Raw genomic sequence first — 19,947 nt, 5'->3', positions numbered from 1 at the left:
CAAGAGAGCAATTAGGTTTTGGTTTTTTTTTTCTTTCAAAGATTTGATTGTGAATCTCGACAGGTTTTCCCATTTTCTTGGTTCCCCTTAATTGAGCATTGTTCCCGCACCGTGGCATAAAGCAGTGGAGTTAATGGCCAATAATTGTATGTGAGAGAGCCTTTCTCCCTGGAGTGGAATCCAGAACAAATGGAAGCTCTGATGTGCAACATTCTACTTCATTACATCTGCTACCACGAAAGTCCTAACATCTGGCACCGTATCCTGACAGATAGATAAGACTTGTGGACTGGAAGGGAAATGGAGTGATAGTCAGAAAAAAATGAAAATAACATAACACAGGGTATTTACTGGATGAAGGAACAAATGCTTTGGGCCGACTGGACGAGCGGTGAACTGATGTATGTGTCCAAACACAAACTATAGACTCACTGTCAAAATGAAATTCACTTATTTTTATTGTTACACTTTCACATCACAGTGGACTTTATTATTATTATTATTATTATCATCATTATATGCAACCTCATTGCTACAGATAAATACTTATTGTGGATCTCTCAAGAAACACTGGAATGTACATAAACATTTGCTGTTAACTGGGATCTGTTTTCCCACAATACACAGCTGAAAATACCCTTCTTTTTTTACTGTATGATCTGTCTGAAGGAACCACAAAAGAGGAACGAAGGGAACGAACAGTTGTTTAGTACTTAGTGTGTGAACACCCACAAGTGTTATATCATTATAGAACATAAGAAAGTGCATAACCTCTCCTTTTAACACAAACCCCTCTCTCATTCTTAGCAAAGCAATAATCCTAACTGTCTGTATTGGTGGTTTCCTTGCCAACAACATCAAGTCCCACAAAGCGATGCAGCGTCGATTGGCTCTTTACACACAGCCCGATCGTTTTCCGGATTATTCGGTGGCGATCTGGACAGCCGGTGTGGAGTGTGTGAGCGGCGGAGACGGCGGTCGGGGTACAGGCTGTTGTCAAAGGGCTTTCGGTGGACGCAGATGACGTGCGTCTTTAGGTTGCCTTTCTGCGAGGCACTGTAGGGGCAATATTTGCACGGGAATGGCTTCCGACCTAGGAAGGGGAAAGAACAAGAAGGTTGAGCAAATAAATCTTCTCTATTGTCTGGAAACTAGGAAGAAAAGTCAACAAAGTACTTGGGTAAATCGAAACAACTCACTGTGGTGCAGTACAGTTGTGTGTTTCCAAAAAGAAACGTTTTTGCTGAGTATATCTATGAAATTGTTTGTAAAGGCAAAATTTGACATATAATTTGCAATGGATTTTGTTTGACTGTGCAGCTATAGCAGATGTTGTGGCCAGTCACTGTAATCTGTTGCCCTGCAAAAGGATGTTAGACAAACGGTGTTCCCACCTCGTTTTCAAATATACTAAAAACATTCTGCCCAAACTCAAAATCTTTTTTTTGGGGGGGGGGGCAGTCTTACGAATAACATTTTTAAGTTGGCAGGGTATTGTTATGTTTTTGTTTAGATTACAAATGGTTTTGTTCCCTCGTGGTCTTTTTGCCTTCGTCTGTTCTCGTCACACGGGTCCCTTGTGTTGAACCAATCAGCTCCCTCAACCCTTTGTGTTTTTTCCAGGTGTTTTTCGTTGTCTCGTCCTTTTTTCGGTTTCCTTTTTTCGAAAATATGGTTTGCCAAATGAACATTGAGCTATGATGACTCTGCTTTTCCTCACTTCTGCAAGTAGTCCCTCTCCCACACGCACATTTTAATCATGCTGTAGTGCAACCCCTGCTTCAGAAACCTGGCCTTGATCAAGATATACTGTACAGTACCGTCTAATTTTCGACCCATGCAGATGACATTTGAGACCTTTTTTCCCATCTGTAAAACCATATGAGGCTATTCACACATCCACCTGCGGCAGCATGGCTATATGACTATGGGGTCAATACCTGGCCCTCGTGTCCATGTCCTTGAGCAAGATACTGATGCTGGGTCATCAATTAGTGAATGAGGAGTCAATGGCGGGTGGAAAATCCCAAACCTATTTTCTACACCACTTACCACACTGGGGGTGTGGCCGGGTGGGCATGAGCCTCTGCCATCTGACATTTGGTGAGACGTGGTGTACACCTCAAACTGGACAATTACAGGACACCCCCCCCCCAAAAAAAAAAAAAAGCATATCCACATTCAATGCGCGGAAACAAACAATTTAGAGTACAGTGATTCTTCAGCTTACGAACTCTTTAGCTAACGAACTTTTCACCATACGATCGTTAAATTCGCGAGAATATAATCTTGGCATATGAACTATTTTTCCGGAAACACACAATAAGTGATGTATCGTTCACAAACGAGACGGTTCTTGGAGCGCCTAAGAAGGAGCTAGAAATGGCAGCCAACTTTTTTTGGTCCTCTATTCCCCACCCCCAGTTACAGCCGCACGTGATTGGTCAAGATCCGTGGTAGAGGAGGGAGGGGACACACGCAACAGTGAGCGGGGGGAGGAGTTACAGACACAGAAAGACACACACACGAAAGGGAGACAACAGAGCTTGAAACAAAAAACAAAAGTGAAAAAAAACACAAATGTGAAATGGTGAGAAAATTGATAGAAAACACATTGAAATTTGGACTCTTTTCAGCTGTATTGATAGTTCAAAGGCAGAGTGTAGACTGCAAGGTTAAAATATCCCATCAATCAGGTGCCAAAAATAACCCGCACAAGCCATCAGTACAATTTGAAGTGAACATACAAACAAGGGAACCAGCTATTAATTTTCTAGTGTGTCTGCCTGCATCTGTTGCTGTTGCAATATCACAACTTGTAAGATGTACAACGCAGAGCTCCTTGAGACACTTTATGCAAAAAGCTATCCAGAGTTTTGAAAGGCGCTTATAAATGAAATGTATGATTATGATGATTCCATCAAGCCATGCACGACCATCACAAAGATAAATAAAACAACTTTATTATATAGTACAGTTTATTTCTTTAATTACAATATCATAGCACATTTATTGTACAGAAAATATGGTATGTTGTGTGTAGTTTTAATGCTTATTTAGTTGAAAAATATTTTTATGGGGACCTGGGAACTGATTATTCTCATTTTAATTGTTTCCTATGGGAAATTAACATTTGGAATACACACTTTTCGCCTTACACACACTTTCTGGGAAACAATTAAGTTCATAAGCCAAGGTGTCGCTGTATTTAATTAACCAAAGAAACAGATTCAGAAATCAGAATCACAACCTCTGAGTTGCCAGGCATATGTGCTAACCACGAGCACACTAGCTGTACTAATTGTTTTTGTTCATTATCATTTGTTATTGACTTAATTTAGCATTTGCGACCAGACCGGGGGGTAGCCCTAAAAGTTAAATGGATAGGTTCCAGCTCCCCTTCAAACCAAGTATGAACGCTAGAAAATGGTTGTATGGAGTGATGCATGTTTATTATTTATTATTCAATACAGAGTACTTGGTATTTTGTTGTAAATAGACCATTTCTGAGTAATTCCTTTGGTTCTCAAGCAAATGCTTGAGCTGATTTTGAACTTGAGATATGAAAGCCTCTCTAATCCATTGTCACCCATTTCCTCATTTCCTGGTTTTTCCAAATGTACAAACTACACACACACATACACTGAGATAAATAAATAAACACACACATGCACACAAGTGTTGAGTTGAGGAATGACAGGCGTTTGTAGCAGAGAGAGGAAAGGAATGTCAAAACTTCCTGTCTTTCCCATGCAACTTAACTCACTCGCTCCTATTGATGTGGTTCACTTTAACCACACAAACAACAGTGCATTGCAGTTAATCGCGTCCATGCATTGGTCTGGCGTTAATGTACACCAAACACCTGCTTGACGCCAAAGCCTGAAGGTGATGTGATTAAATGAATGACTTCTTTACCTTTGTGCTTTGATGGACCCGTGTCCTTGCACTCTGCAGTGCTATTCCGGACGAGTTAGCTCATCAAATAACTTTCTTTTTTTCCTGTCTGTCTCTCACATCAACGTGTTTCTCGGTGATTTACGATTACAGTAAACCGTCATGCGCTGATGTCATTTGAAAATCACTTCCCAAAATCTAAGGGCCGTCTTCAGACTTTTTCACATTCTTCCTCCCTCCCCCTTCACTTGCCTCTTCCTCCCTTTTTCCTTTCGATCACACTCATCATCAGAGCTCGGACAGCTGCGGGAAGCTGAATACTGGCCCTACATCTACATAAAATGTGTTTTGAGGGGGAGATTTGGGAAAATTCACAGAAGGTGTGTGCAATAAAAGGTAATGCTCCATATGCTAGTGCATAATAACCGGATGGACAATAAAGGAGACACACACACACACACACACACACATACACACACACATTATAGAAGTGAACAAGTCCTGACACATGTGAATGTCATCAGATTGGCATCCACGGTTTTGTGTCTGTGGAGTGTACAATGGGAAAGAAGGGGGGCTCGAAATAGTAATTGAATGCTGACTGTTGAGCTCACTTTTGAAACAAATATAATCTGAAAAAAACACAAACTAAAACACACACACACACACACACGCACACACACACACACACACACACACACACACACACACACACACACACACACATGTTTATAGTTTTATCTGTCTACGGTCTTGATTTAAATCTGGACACATTGGTGAAAAAAGGTGATGCTCTCATGTGGTCAGGTTAAAAAAGGTCAAAAAGGTCTCATGCCCACATTAGGCCTCGCTTGTCTTTCATTCTTGCTGTCGCTCCTTTTCTTACCGGAGTCGCTGGTCCTCCCCCTCACTCCCAAAGGAGAAGAGGGGAGGTCCAGGAGAGGGCAACCTCCAAATAACTTCCATTAATCACAGACGAGAGTCTAATGTAACTAATATTTTACAATTAGAGGAGACAGCATCGGGATCGGAGCCATCCATCTCTCCACCACACGATCCTTGATTCAGACGTTGATTTTCGCCACAGCTTTCAAACTGACCACATACACTATGAGGCAAAATGTACACACGCGGTGTGATCCTGTCGCTTTAAATGGCCATGCACAGGCACAAATAGATTGGAGAGGAAATAAGAAAGGAGGGACTGTGAGTTGCTGACAGAATGAGAGATGAGATGCCAATACCGGGTGGGGGGGGGGGGGGCTGAGGGGAACAACGTTGATTTTGTGGAAGACAGTAGGCTATATGATGGGGGGGAAATTCCATTTCAGCTGTAGCAAGCAAGATGGCACCCATTGTATGGCTCGTCAACTTTATTCCTCTGTAATTAGTACAACTCTGTACATCTCCTTTGTTCTTAAAAATGGGCACGAGTACACTTGGTCTCCATTCTTCAGGCATCTGTTCACCATCTAAGATCTTGTTGAATAACCCAGTCAGGAACACCACCGCCACCTCTCGAAGACATTTCCATACCTCGATTGGTAAATCATCAGGCCCAAGTGCCTTTCCCCCCTTCATCCTCTTCAGCGCCCTCCTCACTTCATCCTTGCTAATGCTTGCTACGTCTTGGTCCACAACAATCACGTCTTCTACTCTTTGTTCGTTCTCATTTTCCTCATCAATTCTTCAAAGTACTCTTTCCATCTTGCCATCACATTACTGGCACCTGTTAATACATTGCCATCTGTATCCTTAATTACCCGAACCTGCTGCAGGTCCTTACCGTCTTTATCTCTCTGTCTCGCCAGCCTGTAAAGATCAGTCTTACCTTCCTTGCTGTCCAGACGAGCATACAAGTCATCATAGGCCTCTTGTTTAGCCTTTGCCACCTTTACTTTAACCGTGCGCTGCATCTCCTCCAACCTATGCTGTCTGGCTACACTCTCACCAACCACTACTTTGCAGTCACTGATTTCCTTTAGATGGCGCCGTTGACACAAAATGTAGTCTACTGTGTACTTCTGCCTCCACTCTTATAGGTCACCCTATGTTCCTGTCTTTTCTGAAAGAAAGTATTCATAATAGCCATTTGCATTGAAATCATGTGGCACACAGGTTCAAAACAAAATATTAAATCCCGAACGTATCGCAATCATTTGGTCATTTGTGTTGGATCGAATAATATGGCTCTGTTGGAATGCTACTACTCAAGCAACCCTAGTCAGAGGGGTTACATGCGGAGAATGGGGGCTGAATGGTTACTTCGAAACCCACAGTCACGGTTGACCATGAAACAACTAGTAGCTCAGTGTTCCAATATCCACAAACGGCAATTGCTATCACAACTTGAGATTGAAGAGGTACAACACAAATTCCGAGGTGAAGGGCTCCAGGCTGCCACATCAGAGAAAGCGGTTCAACCAGAGATTGGGAGGCAAGCCCCAATGAATGATGCGATTGGGAAGCCAGCCCCAATGAATGAAATGCTGAGCGAGGTAGCAACTGACCTGAGAGATAAGATCATGGCAAGAATGAAAACGAGAATGTGAAGTACCACCTGAAAGTCTCATGGAAACTGTGAATGCAGCACTGAGAACGATCACGGAAACCATTGAGCTGATATACACCTCAGCATCAGTGATCCTAGAGATGCTTGGCTACAAGAGCAACCATGAGAGCCACGAGATTCATTACCCACCATAGAAAAGACGGTTGGAGGCCAAGATCAAGGCCAAGATCAAGGCGGCTCGGAAAGATGTGAGTCAATTGACGGAGACCCAGAGAGGTGTGAATAAAAGGCCAATACCCAAGAGGTACATGCAGATAACCATACCTGAAGCACTCGAAACTGCCAAAGAAAGGCTCCAGGCCTTGTCCAGTCGCCTAAAGAGGTACACGAAAGCGAATGAGGCCAGAAGAATAAACAGGGTGTTCGCCACACAACCTGCAAAAGTGTACGCTCAGTGGCAGGGTTCTAACAGCAGAGCAGACCCTCAAAGGCTGGAAACTGAAAGATACTGGAAAGGCATATGGGAGAAGGAGGTCGCACATAACAGCAGTGCACAATGGCTGGTGACTTTGAAAGAGGAGCACAGCAACCTCTCTGAACAGAACCCTGTTACCATCACAGCGGCAGATATACAAGGAAGAGTCTCAGGTATGAAAAACTGGACGGCACCAGGCCCGGATATGGTCCACGCCTACTGGTTAAAGAAACTCACAGCTCTCCACGAGCGCCTAGCAGCACAAATGAACCAGTTGCTGATTGATGGAACTTACCCAGGATGGCTAACCGAAGGGCGAACAATCCTGATCATGAAGGATTCCTCAAAGGGTGCAGTTCCTTTCAACTATCGGCCAATAACCTGTCTCTCCACAACATGGAAGCTCATGTCAGGCATCATTGCGGCTAAGATAAGTGGACACATGGATCAATACATGAGCAAAGCACAGAAAGGCATTAGTAGAGATACTAGAGGTGCCAAACATCAGCTGCTGGTTAACAGAACAGTCGCTCAAGACTGCAGGTCCCGACATACCAACCTGTGCACAGCCTGGATTGAGTACAAGAAAGCATATGACTCGATGCCACACACATGGATCACTGAATGCTTGGAGTTGTATAAGGTCAACAGGACCCTGAGAGCCTTCGTTGCAAACTCGATGAGGACGTGGAAAACCACACGTGAAGCCAATGGCAAGCCACTAACGCAAGTGTCCATCAAATGTGGCATATACCAAGGTGATGCACTCTCCCCACTGCTGTTCTGCATAGGACTGAACCCCCTCAGCCAGATAATCGTCAAGACAGGCTATGGATACCGCCTTAGAAATGGAGCTACGATCAGTCACCTCCTCTACATGGATGACATAAAGCTGTATGCTAAGAGCGAAAGGGACATAGACTCCCTGATCCACACAACCAGGATCTACAGCAGTGATATCGGAATGTCATTCGGGCTGGAGAAATGTCGTCGGATGGTGACTAAGAGGGGCAAGGTAGTCCACACTGAAGGGGTCTCACTCCCTGAAGGAACAATAGCAGACATTGAAAACAGCTACAAGTACCTCGGTATACCACAGGCCAATGGCAACCTCGAACTAGCAACAAGGAAAGCGGCTACGACCAAATACCTCCAGCGAGTGAGGCAAATCCTCAGAAGCCAGCTCAATGGCAAGAACAAGACCCGGGCAATAAACAGCTATGCCCTGCCGGTGATCAGATACCCTGCAGGAATAATAAGGTGGCCAAAGGAAGAGATTCAGACCACGGATGTTAAGACCCGAAAACTCACCATGCACGGAGGGTTCCATCCCAAGTCCAGCACCCTGAGACTGTACACAAGCCGTAAGGAAGGAGGCCGGGGACTAGTGAGAGTGAGAGCCACTGTCCAGGATGAAACATCCAAGCTCCATGAATACATCAAAGAGAAGGCTCCAACGGATGATGTACTCAGAGAATGTCTCAGACAATGGGGAACGAGGATGAGGTGCTGGAAGAGGGACAATCATGGGAGGAAAAGCCCCTACACGGGATGTACCACCGAACCATAGCAGAAGTGGCTGATCTCAAGAAGTCCTATCAGTGGCTAGAGAGAGCTGGCCTAAAGGACAGCACAGAGGCACTCATCCTGGCTGCCCAAGAGCAGGCCCTGAACACCAGAGCCATAGAGGCAGGGATATACCACACCAGACAAGACCCAAGGTGTAGGTTGTGCAAAGAGGCACCTGAGACAATCCAACACATAACTGCAGGGTGTAAGATGCTGGCAGGGAAAACCTACATGGAGCGCCCTAACCAGGTGGCTGGCATAGTCTACCGAAACATCTGTGCGGAGTATGGACTGGAAACCCCAAGGTCAAAATGGGAAACACCTCCCAAGGTGGTGGACAATGACCGAACAAAGATCCTGTGGGACTTCCAGATACAGACTGACAAGATGGTAATGGCCAACCAACCAGATATCGTGGTCATAGATAAAAGGGAAAGGAAAGCCGTTGTCGTGGATGTAGCGGTCCCGAGTGATGGAAACATCAGAAAGAAGGAACACGAGAAAATCGAGAAATACCAAGGGCTCAGAGAGGAGCTGGAGAGGGCCTGGAAGGTAAAGGTGACAGTCGTGCCTGTGGTGGTCGGAGCACTCGGGGCAGTGACCCCCAAACTCGACGAGTGGTTGCAACAGACCCTGGGAACAACATCGGATATCTCGGTCCAAAAAAGCGCAGTGTTGGTAACAGCACGGATACTGCGCAGAACCCTCAAGCTTCCTGGCCTCTGGTAGAGGACCCGAGCTAAGATGGGGGACAGACACCACCCATGGTGGGTGAGACGAGGATTTATATATATATATATATATATATATATATATATATATATATATATATATATATTGTCATGATGCTAAAAGAAATGTTAAATAATTTTGTGTGTTCTGGATTTTGGATGGGAGAAAGGTGCACATTTCTCCCCATCCAAAACAGTAGAGTTGGGCGACCACTAATTGATTTAGACTGATTGAGAAGGTGATTGCAACCACCTGGGAATGGCCAATTGCCGCTGGGACCTGATTGGCCAGAAGCTCAGGTGAAGCACCTTTAAAGCCAGCCTGAGCCAGTCTCTTGGAGGAGGAAGAAGAGGGACAAAGGACAACCTGGAGAGCAGTGTTACCTGGGGTCTGCCGAAAACTGATATCAACTTCAAATAAAGAAAACTCACAATACCCTTCCTGCATCTGGCTGAGTGAACTTTTATCAACTTTCCACCTGCTTGCTGTCTCGCCGCACGACAATTGGTGGCAGTGGTGGGATGGTTTCACCCTGCATGAAGAAGGTGGGATCGTTACGCCTTGCTGAAGTGGAAAAGATAAGAGGAAGCCGAGAGGAAGAAGGTGGGACGAGTAAGAAGTTGTGTAGCACGGGCCAACCAAACTGGACTGAAGAGTTCTGAAGGGGATCAAGAAGCTTGAGTTGCCCCAAGAAGATGCCGTTCTTCTTTTCCATGAGGCGTCTGACAGTTGCCAAGCCAAGGATGGAACTGAGCAGAGTGAGATGGAACCAGTGGTGAAGCCTAAGACTCAGACAAGAGGTGATGTTGATTGAACAGATCTAGAGATCAGATGCACCCAACAAGTAAGAATGGACATTTGACAGTCGATCTAGTTAACATTATCCTCCTCTGGGACCGCAGCCCCGGGGCGCTGACTCTCGAACAGCCAGGCCAACGAACCTTCCTCCCGCACAAGAAACTCCCAAGTTGGGTTACTTAACATGCCCAACCTCCACAGTTTCATCATCTAAGACAAGCTGCAATGCCCATGGTTTCTGAACCCAGAATTCCAGAAAGAAACGGAAGATGCAGAACGTCAGGAGCTGGAAGAGGATCTCCAGCGAGAATAACGGCAAGAATTTATCAGGGAGAGATTGGCACCCTGGACAGAAGGTGTTAATATTGTTGCATATGGGATCAAGTAAGCTACTGGCAAAGTGGCAGGGCCCATACGCTGTGACTAGGAGAATAGGACCTGTCACATATGACTTTCTCTGCCCTGACAACAAATGTTATTGCTGATTATTTGACAAGAATGTCTGAACTCTGAGGAGAGGGGGTGAATGATGTCATGATGCTAAAAGAAATGTTAAATAATTTTGTGTGTTCTGGATTTTGGATGGGAGAAAGGTGCACATTTCTCCCCATCCAAAACAGTAGAGTTGGGCGACCACTAATTGATTTAGACTGATTGAGAAGGTGATTGCAACCACCTGGGAATGGCCAATTGCCGCTGGGACCTGATTGGCCAGAAGCTCAGGTGAAGCACCTTTAAAGCCAGCCTGAGCCAGTCTCTTGGAGGAGGAAGAAGAGGGACAAAGGACAACCTGGAGAGCAGTGTTACCTGGGGTCTGCCGAAAACTGATATCAACTTCAAATAAAGAAAACTCACAATACCCTTCCTGCATCTGGCTGAGTGAACTTTTATCAACTTTCCACCTGCTTGCTGTCTCGCCGCACGACATATATATATATATATTGGGGAGAAAACAATAAGAAATAGATTTCTGAAATTCCAGAAAACATGGCAAAAAGTAAATGTTACGATGTTTCTTTGGGCGGGGGGAGGGTATTTGATCCTTGGGCATTGATAATAATTGCCAAAAAATACAATACAATTAGCACTTATAGTGAAATTCATTAGGTCCATTGTTTGTTTTATCCATGGCAATGACCTCTCCACATATGTTACTATCAGACGTCCACCACTATGTTTCTCAAACCATGTGGTGGTCAAGGGCGGGCAGATTAAGAATCTGTGCTGTTTAATTTTGGCCATTGTTTAGTGCAATATATAATTTGTTATTTGTGTTACCCTTGCACGCATGAAATGAGTGAAACAAGGCCTTGACACACAGCCAATGTGCACCAATATTATTAAGTGTCATCATTTAAATCATAATCCTGTCATCTTGTAACTTAATATGGTGTTTTTTTCCCTGAATTTTGAAAGGTATATATGGTGGCGGGGGTGGGGTGGTACATTGGTGATGGTGATGAGACTCGTGCAATATTGAATCGGCAGCAGGACAAAAAGGAAAAAAGCGTTATCATGACCCGCCTCAGCACCAAGTGCACATTTTTGTGTGTGTGAGTGTGTGTTTGTGTCTGAGATAATGACCATGATGACAGTGGCGGGGCCGACGGCGGCCAGAAGAGCTGAATGGTGACGGATGACACAGTGCTGAGCTCTGATGGCACACAGACAGTGAGTGATGACTGCACATCCTTCCCAGCACTCCACCCTTCATTATCTGTATGAGGAGAGGAACGGCACAAAAGAGGGCCGTGTTGCCCTCTCCCTGCCCTCAGACGACATCTGCTCGTGGAGGCAGGCGCTCCGCCGCTTATTCCTCTTTCACCTCGCTGTCGCTCCATCTATCTCCATCTACTGCCATCTTTCTCGCTCCCTTTCTCTTGCTCCCTCCACGGAGGGAACACAGAGGTCAGACAATGAGATAATGACTCATCCCTTTCATACAGCGAGCCTTTTCTTTCTCTCCATTCTTAATCATTTCTGTATAGATCTTCTCATATTCACTGCAAGAAGCTGGGCTTTATCACTTCATTTGTCAACTGCTTCAAAGTTATCCAAGGGCATCACGTTATCAAAACACTTTCCCCTACTGAGCCTTTGAAATATGACGACACGCCTTGGAAGTCAGTGATTTTTTTAGCATGTTAAACGGTACCATCTACTGGTCGAATGAAAGCATCGCAGAGAAAAACGCAAGAGAGGTTTCTGTCCCATGTGAAACTAATGAGCATGCAGACAGGTTCAAAGGGAGGTCACCATCTGGCCAATTACCACTGTTGGCACATTGAAGCCGACCCGAGCTGTCAGCGCAAACGCATCACTCCATGTCCAGCGTGCCCGGCAATATGTCAGCGTGCCACTCGACATGCCATCCAGTTCGCAAAGGATGGGGGCGAACGGGAGACAGCCCCATGACAAAGCCACCTGGTCAATGCCGCAGACAGGACAGCCTGCTGGGCCACCTGCTTTGTTAACTTTTGGAGGACACTCCGCACACTCTCAATGTCACTCATCTGTCTCAATGTCCCGTTTGACTGACGCCGCCTAATTGTGGCTCTGACATCTGCTTCGTGAGACAAAATCAATCTGCTGAATACTGAGGAATGTTTGAAATAATCCCATCCAGGAGGTGACTGCCGTGACTCATCATATGGGCAAAGTGTTGCGACACGCCTCTTGATGAAATGATCAACCTGTGAGTTGCCTTTGGGTTCCCTGTGAATTGTAATTATTTGCCTTTACAGGACACTTTTTAGGAAAGGTCCATTTAAGCCCACAAAACGCATGCAAGTTTGATGAGGAAGAGCTGAAAATTCCCACAGATGCAGGCGAGGCATTCCTGTCAACCCCCTCGCTGAGCTCCAATTTTGAATGTGGAGTCAAATACCGGAGTATTGAACTGCCATCAAACTTCCCCTGTAATTCACCCGTTGGCACTTTTACATTGAAAGTGCACGTGAGCCGGTACCTCCAAGTTAGGCACCAGATGTGTGACTTGATTTCAGAAGAGGAGCCTTATAAAGTTCTCCTCTAAAGGCAATAGCATTTTGGGCAACGTGTATGTGGGGGTCATTAGATTTGGGTGATTGTCTAGCTTGAGTGAACTGGGGCTTGTGGATGCCGCTGCTCACCCAAAGAAAAACGTATCTTCTGACTGTAAAGTGACATTGAGAGTTTTGAAAGGCGCTTAGAAATGAAATGTATGATTCTATTATTATTATAAAAGTGCCAATACAGTATTTGAACATATGTTTACCATTGGAGTTTGAGCATCAATGTCTATGTGTGACACAAGCCAGAAAATAGCCTGATAATTCACAAAAAGAACGCACAAATAGAATACTTGAGTCACACTTTAGTTTTATGATACAACACGTTGCTAAAACAACAAACCAGATGGTGACATTGGGGTTGACGTGTTGTGCTTTTTTAAAGCTAAAAATCCAGCTGTCCGGATACTTTCATCCATCCATTTATTTTAAACATGACAACTCAGAGTTCATCACATTTTGTTTCATTTTTAAATGCAACTGACATTAGCTACAAATACGACAGTGTGAAAACTAGGAGAGGCGTGGAAGGGGAGACATGGCTTTTGCCACATTATAACAACCATCTGTGCGAGATGACACAAAACTACAAGTTGATATTCAAATCATAAAGAAAGGGAACAGATGTGAATCCCTAATGGAGTTGACAGGCACTTTCCCGTCTTTCGCGTGAACATATTGGGTTTTTGAATAAAAAGGAGGTGGAGAGGAGTGAAGGTGTATCGTGTTGCACTCATAATACATGCATATCAAAGACCCCAGCTGTTGGATTCCCTCTCCTGAGAGACAGTATTATTAAATCTGCACTCAGCAAGCGTATCACACCAGCACAAGAGCTTTAAGCCTCTCTATCGGGGTTGGGGGGGCTCAATTGGCTTGGGCCATTTGTAACCTATCACACAAGGAGATTAGATCACTTCTTTAAGCGTGGAGGTAATCAGTGTGGCACACCTGAGTCTTCCTTAGCTCTGATAAATTAGAAGTTTTACAAAGGAGAATAACAAAGAAAACTCAATCTGTGAGGTTTGGTTTATTTTCAACGAAGAGATGCATTGACACTCACGCACACGCACGCGTACGCGCGCGCACACATAACCACACACATCGACGAGGTTTCTTCAGCCGTCATCAGTACTTTTTAAAAGTACAGGTGACGGCTGAAGAAACCTTCTCATCGATGGACCACTCCTGTACGACTGAGAGCTTACACAGACATACCCACACACACGCATAAATATATATATATATATATATATATATATATATATATATATATATATATATATATATATATATATATATATATATCCTTTTGACACTGGTGGGGCTGCCATATTCTGTTTTGGGAGGCGAAAAGCTAGCAATGTTACGGAGTCTCTTGTAACAAACAATTCAACACATTTGCCGGCTGTTTCGGGGATACTTGATGGATTTGATTGAAATCCCGTGACACTTTTGCAGTGTTCCTGAAATCCAATAGATAATGATCTTCTTTGTCCACTAGATGGAAGCATCAACCTTCTTTATTAAGGCCAGCACTGCAAATGATCTCAGTGTCTCCCAACTTTCATCGAACCCAAAGTACATAGTATTTTATATGAGAAAAATCTAACGGCAACGCACCAAACAAAACATGTAAGAAAAAAAATCAATACACAGGTTAATTGCCATCTTGTGGAAAACTACAAAATTGTTCAGCCTGTCAGGATATGACACTCTTTGGCATCAATGGTGGACTTACCATCAATCAAAAAAAGGCATCCACATTTTCAGAGGCCCGGAAACGTCTCAAACTGATTAATAAAGTCTTCTTTGATTCAAAGCAATTGCCATTGATTTGGCCTCAGTGACTTAAACCCTTCGCCAACATTTGTTTGAAACGTTCCTTTTTCAGACTATTTTTTATTTATGTATATTTGTATAACATATCATTGATGCTGGTTATAAAAACAATTTGTAATCCCTGCCCAGTTTGTTCAGCAAAACGATTAGTATCTACCAGTCAATAGTCCTTGTGTCAATAAAAACACTGTACAATTCAAATGGACTCGGTTCTGCTGGGTTTTCATCAGTCGTTATTCCAGAATTTCCTGTGAAAGGATACTCCTCTAACTCGAGGGTTCTCCAAGCTCTCCGCTCACCCCCTCCACCTATCCCCACTTGTTGAGAAATAGTCATTGTCCGATGAACTGGCAGAGTTATCAGAAGTATTCAACCTTCTGAGGGAAGGCTCTGATAGAGAATAAGAAGTTATCATATTTAAAAGTTTCATGCTGTTGTATGCTTTGTCGACACTTCTGACTTAATACACAAGTGACGGGCAACCTGGGGTCAATCGGGTCAACGGACACAGCAATGTAAACGGCCAACCTCACAGGGGTCATTTACGACCTGGGGAAGTCTTTTATCACAGGGGTAATTTAGGACTTCAAACTCCTTTTCACACAGAGAGGTTTTTAGCCAGGATACAAACTTATCAGTTCATGTCTGTGTAAGCTCTCAGTCGTACAGGAGTGGTCCATCGAGGAAAAGGTTTCTTCAGTCGTCATCTGTACTTCTTTGAAGGTGTCGGACCTTTCACTTCTTATCCAAGAAACTTTGTCGGCAAACTAAAGTCGTACTGGTAGTTAGTAATACTGATGAGGTGATACCGGTCGAAGTGGGGCAATCAGGCCAGTCGTTAGTCAGAACGATAGGAACTATCAGTGGAGCAGCTGCAAGTTGTAGTCCTCTGCTCCCCCCAACCTGAGAGCAGGGACCTATCATAGCAGAGTCCGGTACCGCCATATATATATATATATATATATATATATATATATATATATATATATATATATATATATATATATATATATATATATATATATATATATATATATAGGGCCTAAACTACCAGTACGACTTTAGTTTGCTGACAAAGTTTCTTGGATAAGAAGCGAAACGTCCGACACCTTCAAAGAAGTACAGATGACGGCTGAAGAAGCCTTTTCATGGATGGACCACTCCTGTACAACTGAGAGCTTACACAGACGTTTAAGTTTGGTTCTTTCTTGCAGAGAAGCAAGAGCGAGGAAATCAGGCCAGTCATTAGTCAGAACGATAGGAACTATCAGTGGAACAGCTGCAGGGGGTAGTCCTCTGCTCCTCCCAACCTGAAAGCAGGGAACTATCATATCAGAGTCCGGCACCGCCATGTCTGGACAGTATGGATATATATAGGGCCTAAACTACCAGTAAGACTTTAGTTTGTTGACGAAGTTTCTTGGATAAGAAGCGAAACGTCAGACACCTTCAAAGAAGTACAGATGACGACTGAAAAAACCTTTTCATCGATTTATCAGTTCATGGGAAATACAAAGTTTTATTGCTTGCATCTGTTGTTGCTCAGAACGTCCATAGGTGTGGTATGCTAATCAAGAAAACTATGTTTTACTAATGAATCACTTTAATTTGCATGTACAGTAAAGTCTCGTTATATCGATATTCAAGGGAGTCCGAAAAAATATCGATATAACCGGGACTATCGATATATCCGACCCTGTTTGCATGTAATTTTCTCCGTGCGTGCATAGAAATAGTATCGATATAACCGGGACTATCGATATATCCGATATCGATATAACGAGACTTTACTGTATTCTTAATAAATAGCTTGGCAGAGGGGCGCAGAATTCAGACGTATGTCATTGATGACTACGTCTCCTGCCGGCAGTGGGGACAATCTTTCTGGTTCCGAGTCTCTGTCCATGGTGTCTGACTGTTATATCTCTGACAGGCTCATATTCACTAGGATCTCCTAGTGAATTTGAACAAGACATTTGGGGTGTATCACGAGAAAATGCAACAAAAAAACAATGCAAATGTGGATGCAAACACCGTGATGACGACAATTACAGTCGGAGTAAGTCTTGTCACAATGTCCTTGAAATCCTACAGTTCGCGAGAATGTATGTAGCTGGTTCTTGAATGTGAGGTTTTAGACAAGTATACACGTTGACAACTGAGAAAGGAACGTTTGTGAAACGTGTATACTCGTTTCTGCCAGTGAATGAGTTAATTAAAAACATCTACAGTGTATGCTTTTAATCCATCATTGTCACTTTGAGTGTTCCTCCTTCTCGTGCAAAGGACTATTCCATCTCCCTGGTGTGAATGTGCAGAGTTGATTTAGAAAAAAGATGAACATAGTTAAAGTAATAAGCGTCGATGCATTGTTACACATCGGATGCTTGGGTAGACCCCAATTTCCACATAGGAAGGCCAGAGCCGGAATCCAACCTTGCACCTCCATTTGCGTTGTGAGGTCTACATTGTAACCATTCAACGACCGTGCAACACAGAGTTACACGTGTGTTAAAGCCTGTCCCAATTGCCTTAAAATGGGTGATATATTGCCACAGATTGCCAGCCACTTGCCGGGTACATATTGTTGCCGTCAGAATCCTCATACTTCCAAAATGCTTACTTTTCAGGAGACCTCAAGAAGACATGTTCATTCATTAGCATTGCATCGTCAAAGAGAGTAAGAGTAAATAATTTGGCCTATCATTTGGAAAAATGATACCTACAGGTGTGCACTAACCAGTAGGATGTGTTAAATTCACTAAACTGTCAGAGATCTACGCCAGCAATACACACACACACACACACACACACACACACACACACACACACACACACACACACACACACACACACACACACGCACGTTTATTCACACTCACCGCAAACCTAATGTGCTCGTGGATAAAAAAAAAAAATTGCAAAACACACAATAATTTTTCAATGAAAATAGATTTATGGATGCATACAGTCATGTTTGATTAAAATTTGCTCTTGACCAGTTTCAAATTTCAGATCATAATCTACTATCGTGGCATGGCACATTGGATGGGTTGGAAATCACAAATCCAGCATAGGGTACAGGCTTACCTGATGCAACATTATTAACGCTGACCCCGTCGTTCAGGGTGGCCCTATGAGTGCCAGTCCGGTTCTTCTGGGCCCTGAGGATCGAGAGCAGGCCAGCTTGCTGATAGGAGTTGATCTGATCTGGGACCAGGTTGTCAGGTGAGAACATGTTTGATTCCGCTGAAGCCCAAGGGACCATCTCATCATGCTTCTTACCCAAGACGTCAGCCTGGCCGGTATCCTTCAACATTTGCCACTCAATTGTATCTTCATTTGGTTCGTCCCGCTCTTCTTCAAGGCTTGTTTTCTCAACCTGACTTTCAACACTCAGGCCCGTCGACCCTACAATCTGTTTGTCCACACCTGCTTTTATTCCCAAAAGATCACACTTGTATGCCGGTTTGATTTCAAGTTCAGTGGAGTAATTTTGAATTGAATTGAGTCCATTGTTGAAAACGGCAGACATTTGAAGCAGCACAGCAGGAGACACGGTGGAATGAGAGGAAACAGACAAGTCTAAAGGCTCATACTGAGATTTGTTGGTGTGAACGGAAGAAGGACTATCACTGGCTGCATTCTTGTCAGGGACCAGCAGTGCGTTTTCTCTGTCTGGGGAAAAGAAGAGAGTCCTCTCCTCCCTGGACCGGGGTCGCGGCTTGGGGTTGGGGCTGGAGCTTCTGCTGCTGGTGGCCTGCTGTGGGGAGGACAGATCCCTGCTCTTCTGCCAGGATGGGAAGTGGTAGCGGTCCAGCTGGAAAGCGATGGCGGGGTAGTCACAGGAGGGCGGACACTTGTAGACATTGTCACCTAATGCACACAAGAGCAGCAAACACATCATCAGATTGTGTGTGCATCGCAAGCAGTTTGTTCCAGGAAAGGCACATGTAGCAACGACTGTTCTCAGTATGAAAAATGCGGCAATCCTGCACCGGGCTGAGTTGAATGATTTAAGCGGTGCCCCACAGTAAATCATGCTTGTAATCAGCTTTCGGCTCCAGTGATCCATCATTTTACAGTATAGATGCCACCACAGAGTGCAATAAATACACCCAAAGATGTTAACACTAAACAAGATTCTTCCAGAAATAATAAAAGAGTGAAATTGTAAAACATTCAAAAGTGGGTGGTGCTTGTCGACACAACGAAAGCGAGAGGGAGCCCTGAAAGGTAGGAAATGGGTTTCACTGTCATGTGAATGGCTCTGATGAAGCGCAACATACGTACTAGGACCCAATTTATTTTTCCATTCCACTTCCAAAATGTTTATTAATATAGAGAAAGAGGGATTGATTTTTAGCCTATTTCCTTTTAAGCTTTAATCCTTCCCGAGCTTTCATTATCCAAAATTAATGTCATAAAGTCTGCTTCTTGTGTTTACCTACAGAGTAATTCTCATTGTGGTCCCAGAAACACCCTTTGGGGTTAAACACACTTCCCTGCGACCGTTTTGAATAAGAGATCGGCGGCCTCATACTGTCTTTAAACAGCCCAGCTGTTTCGCTGCCATTCCAATTACAGTAAAAGTCATCCAATGCCATTAAGCCACAAATATTGGCAGTTTATTGCCCAACACTCTCTTGGCATTTGAAGGTCAGGCCATACATTATACTGTGTCTTTTAGGGATGCGTCTGGGATAGGCAGATAAACCCACCACCATTAATTTAATTCCATGCATATTGATGCCTTATTGTTCTTCTTTAATGGACTAATATCTGAGTTACAACAGTGATTCATCCCCGCCAGAGAAATATCAATTTCATACACCTCGAGATGTGACCCTGAGGTAATTCTCCAGATCTAATGATCTGAAGTCGACACTCGACTTTGTTTCCAACTTTAATAGAAAAACTACAATCGTTCAGTGAACGGTAGTAAAAAGAGTGATTCTCTTTTTTATGTTTGCAATGTAGAAATCCATAAAATATCGCTGTCCTTGAGCAAAAATGATTCATCTTCGTACTCTGCATATAAATACTCCCATACCTGGATGTTAGGTACACCT

The 19,947-nt window shown here is 43.8% G+C and overlaps 1 protein-coding gene across 2 annotated transcripts in view; it reads right to left on the bottom strand.

Annotated features, from left to right (window-relative positions):
- Window positions 1-458: 458 nt before the first annotated feature.
- The window catches only part of LOC148898162 (zinc finger protein 536-like), a 43,517-nt gene continuing 24,028 nt past the window's right edge, over window positions 459-19,947 (bottom strand). The window contains exons 3-5 of one of the 2 annotated variants that reach the window (XM_088997191.1): window positions 18,161-18,751; window positions 17,966-18,085; window positions 459-1,093 (exon numbers count right to left, since the gene is read on the bottom strand). In XM_088997191.1, the coding sequence (XP_088853317.1) occupies window positions 858-1,093; window positions 17,966-18,085; window positions 18,161-18,751 (947 nt within the window). In that variant the 3' untranslated portion in view covers window positions 459-857. Of the gene's footprint in view, window positions 1,094-17,965; window positions 18,752-19,947 lie in introns of both variants that reach the window. The other variant, XM_088997190.1, reaches the window with a different exon arrangement.

This window comes from Hippocampus bargibanti, linkage group LG05 (assembly GCF_051943395.1).
Source record: "Hippocampus bargibanti isolate YZ-2025 linkage group LG05, ASM5194339v1, whole genome shotgun sequence".
In the NCBI taxonomy this organism is placed as follows: domain Eukaryota; kingdom Metazoa; phylum Chordata; class Actinopteri; order Syngnathiformes; family Syngnathidae; genus Hippocampus; species Hippocampus bargibanti.
Note: the sequence above shows the minus strand (reverse complement) of the source record. Positions and strands in the feature narration are given on the sequence as shown.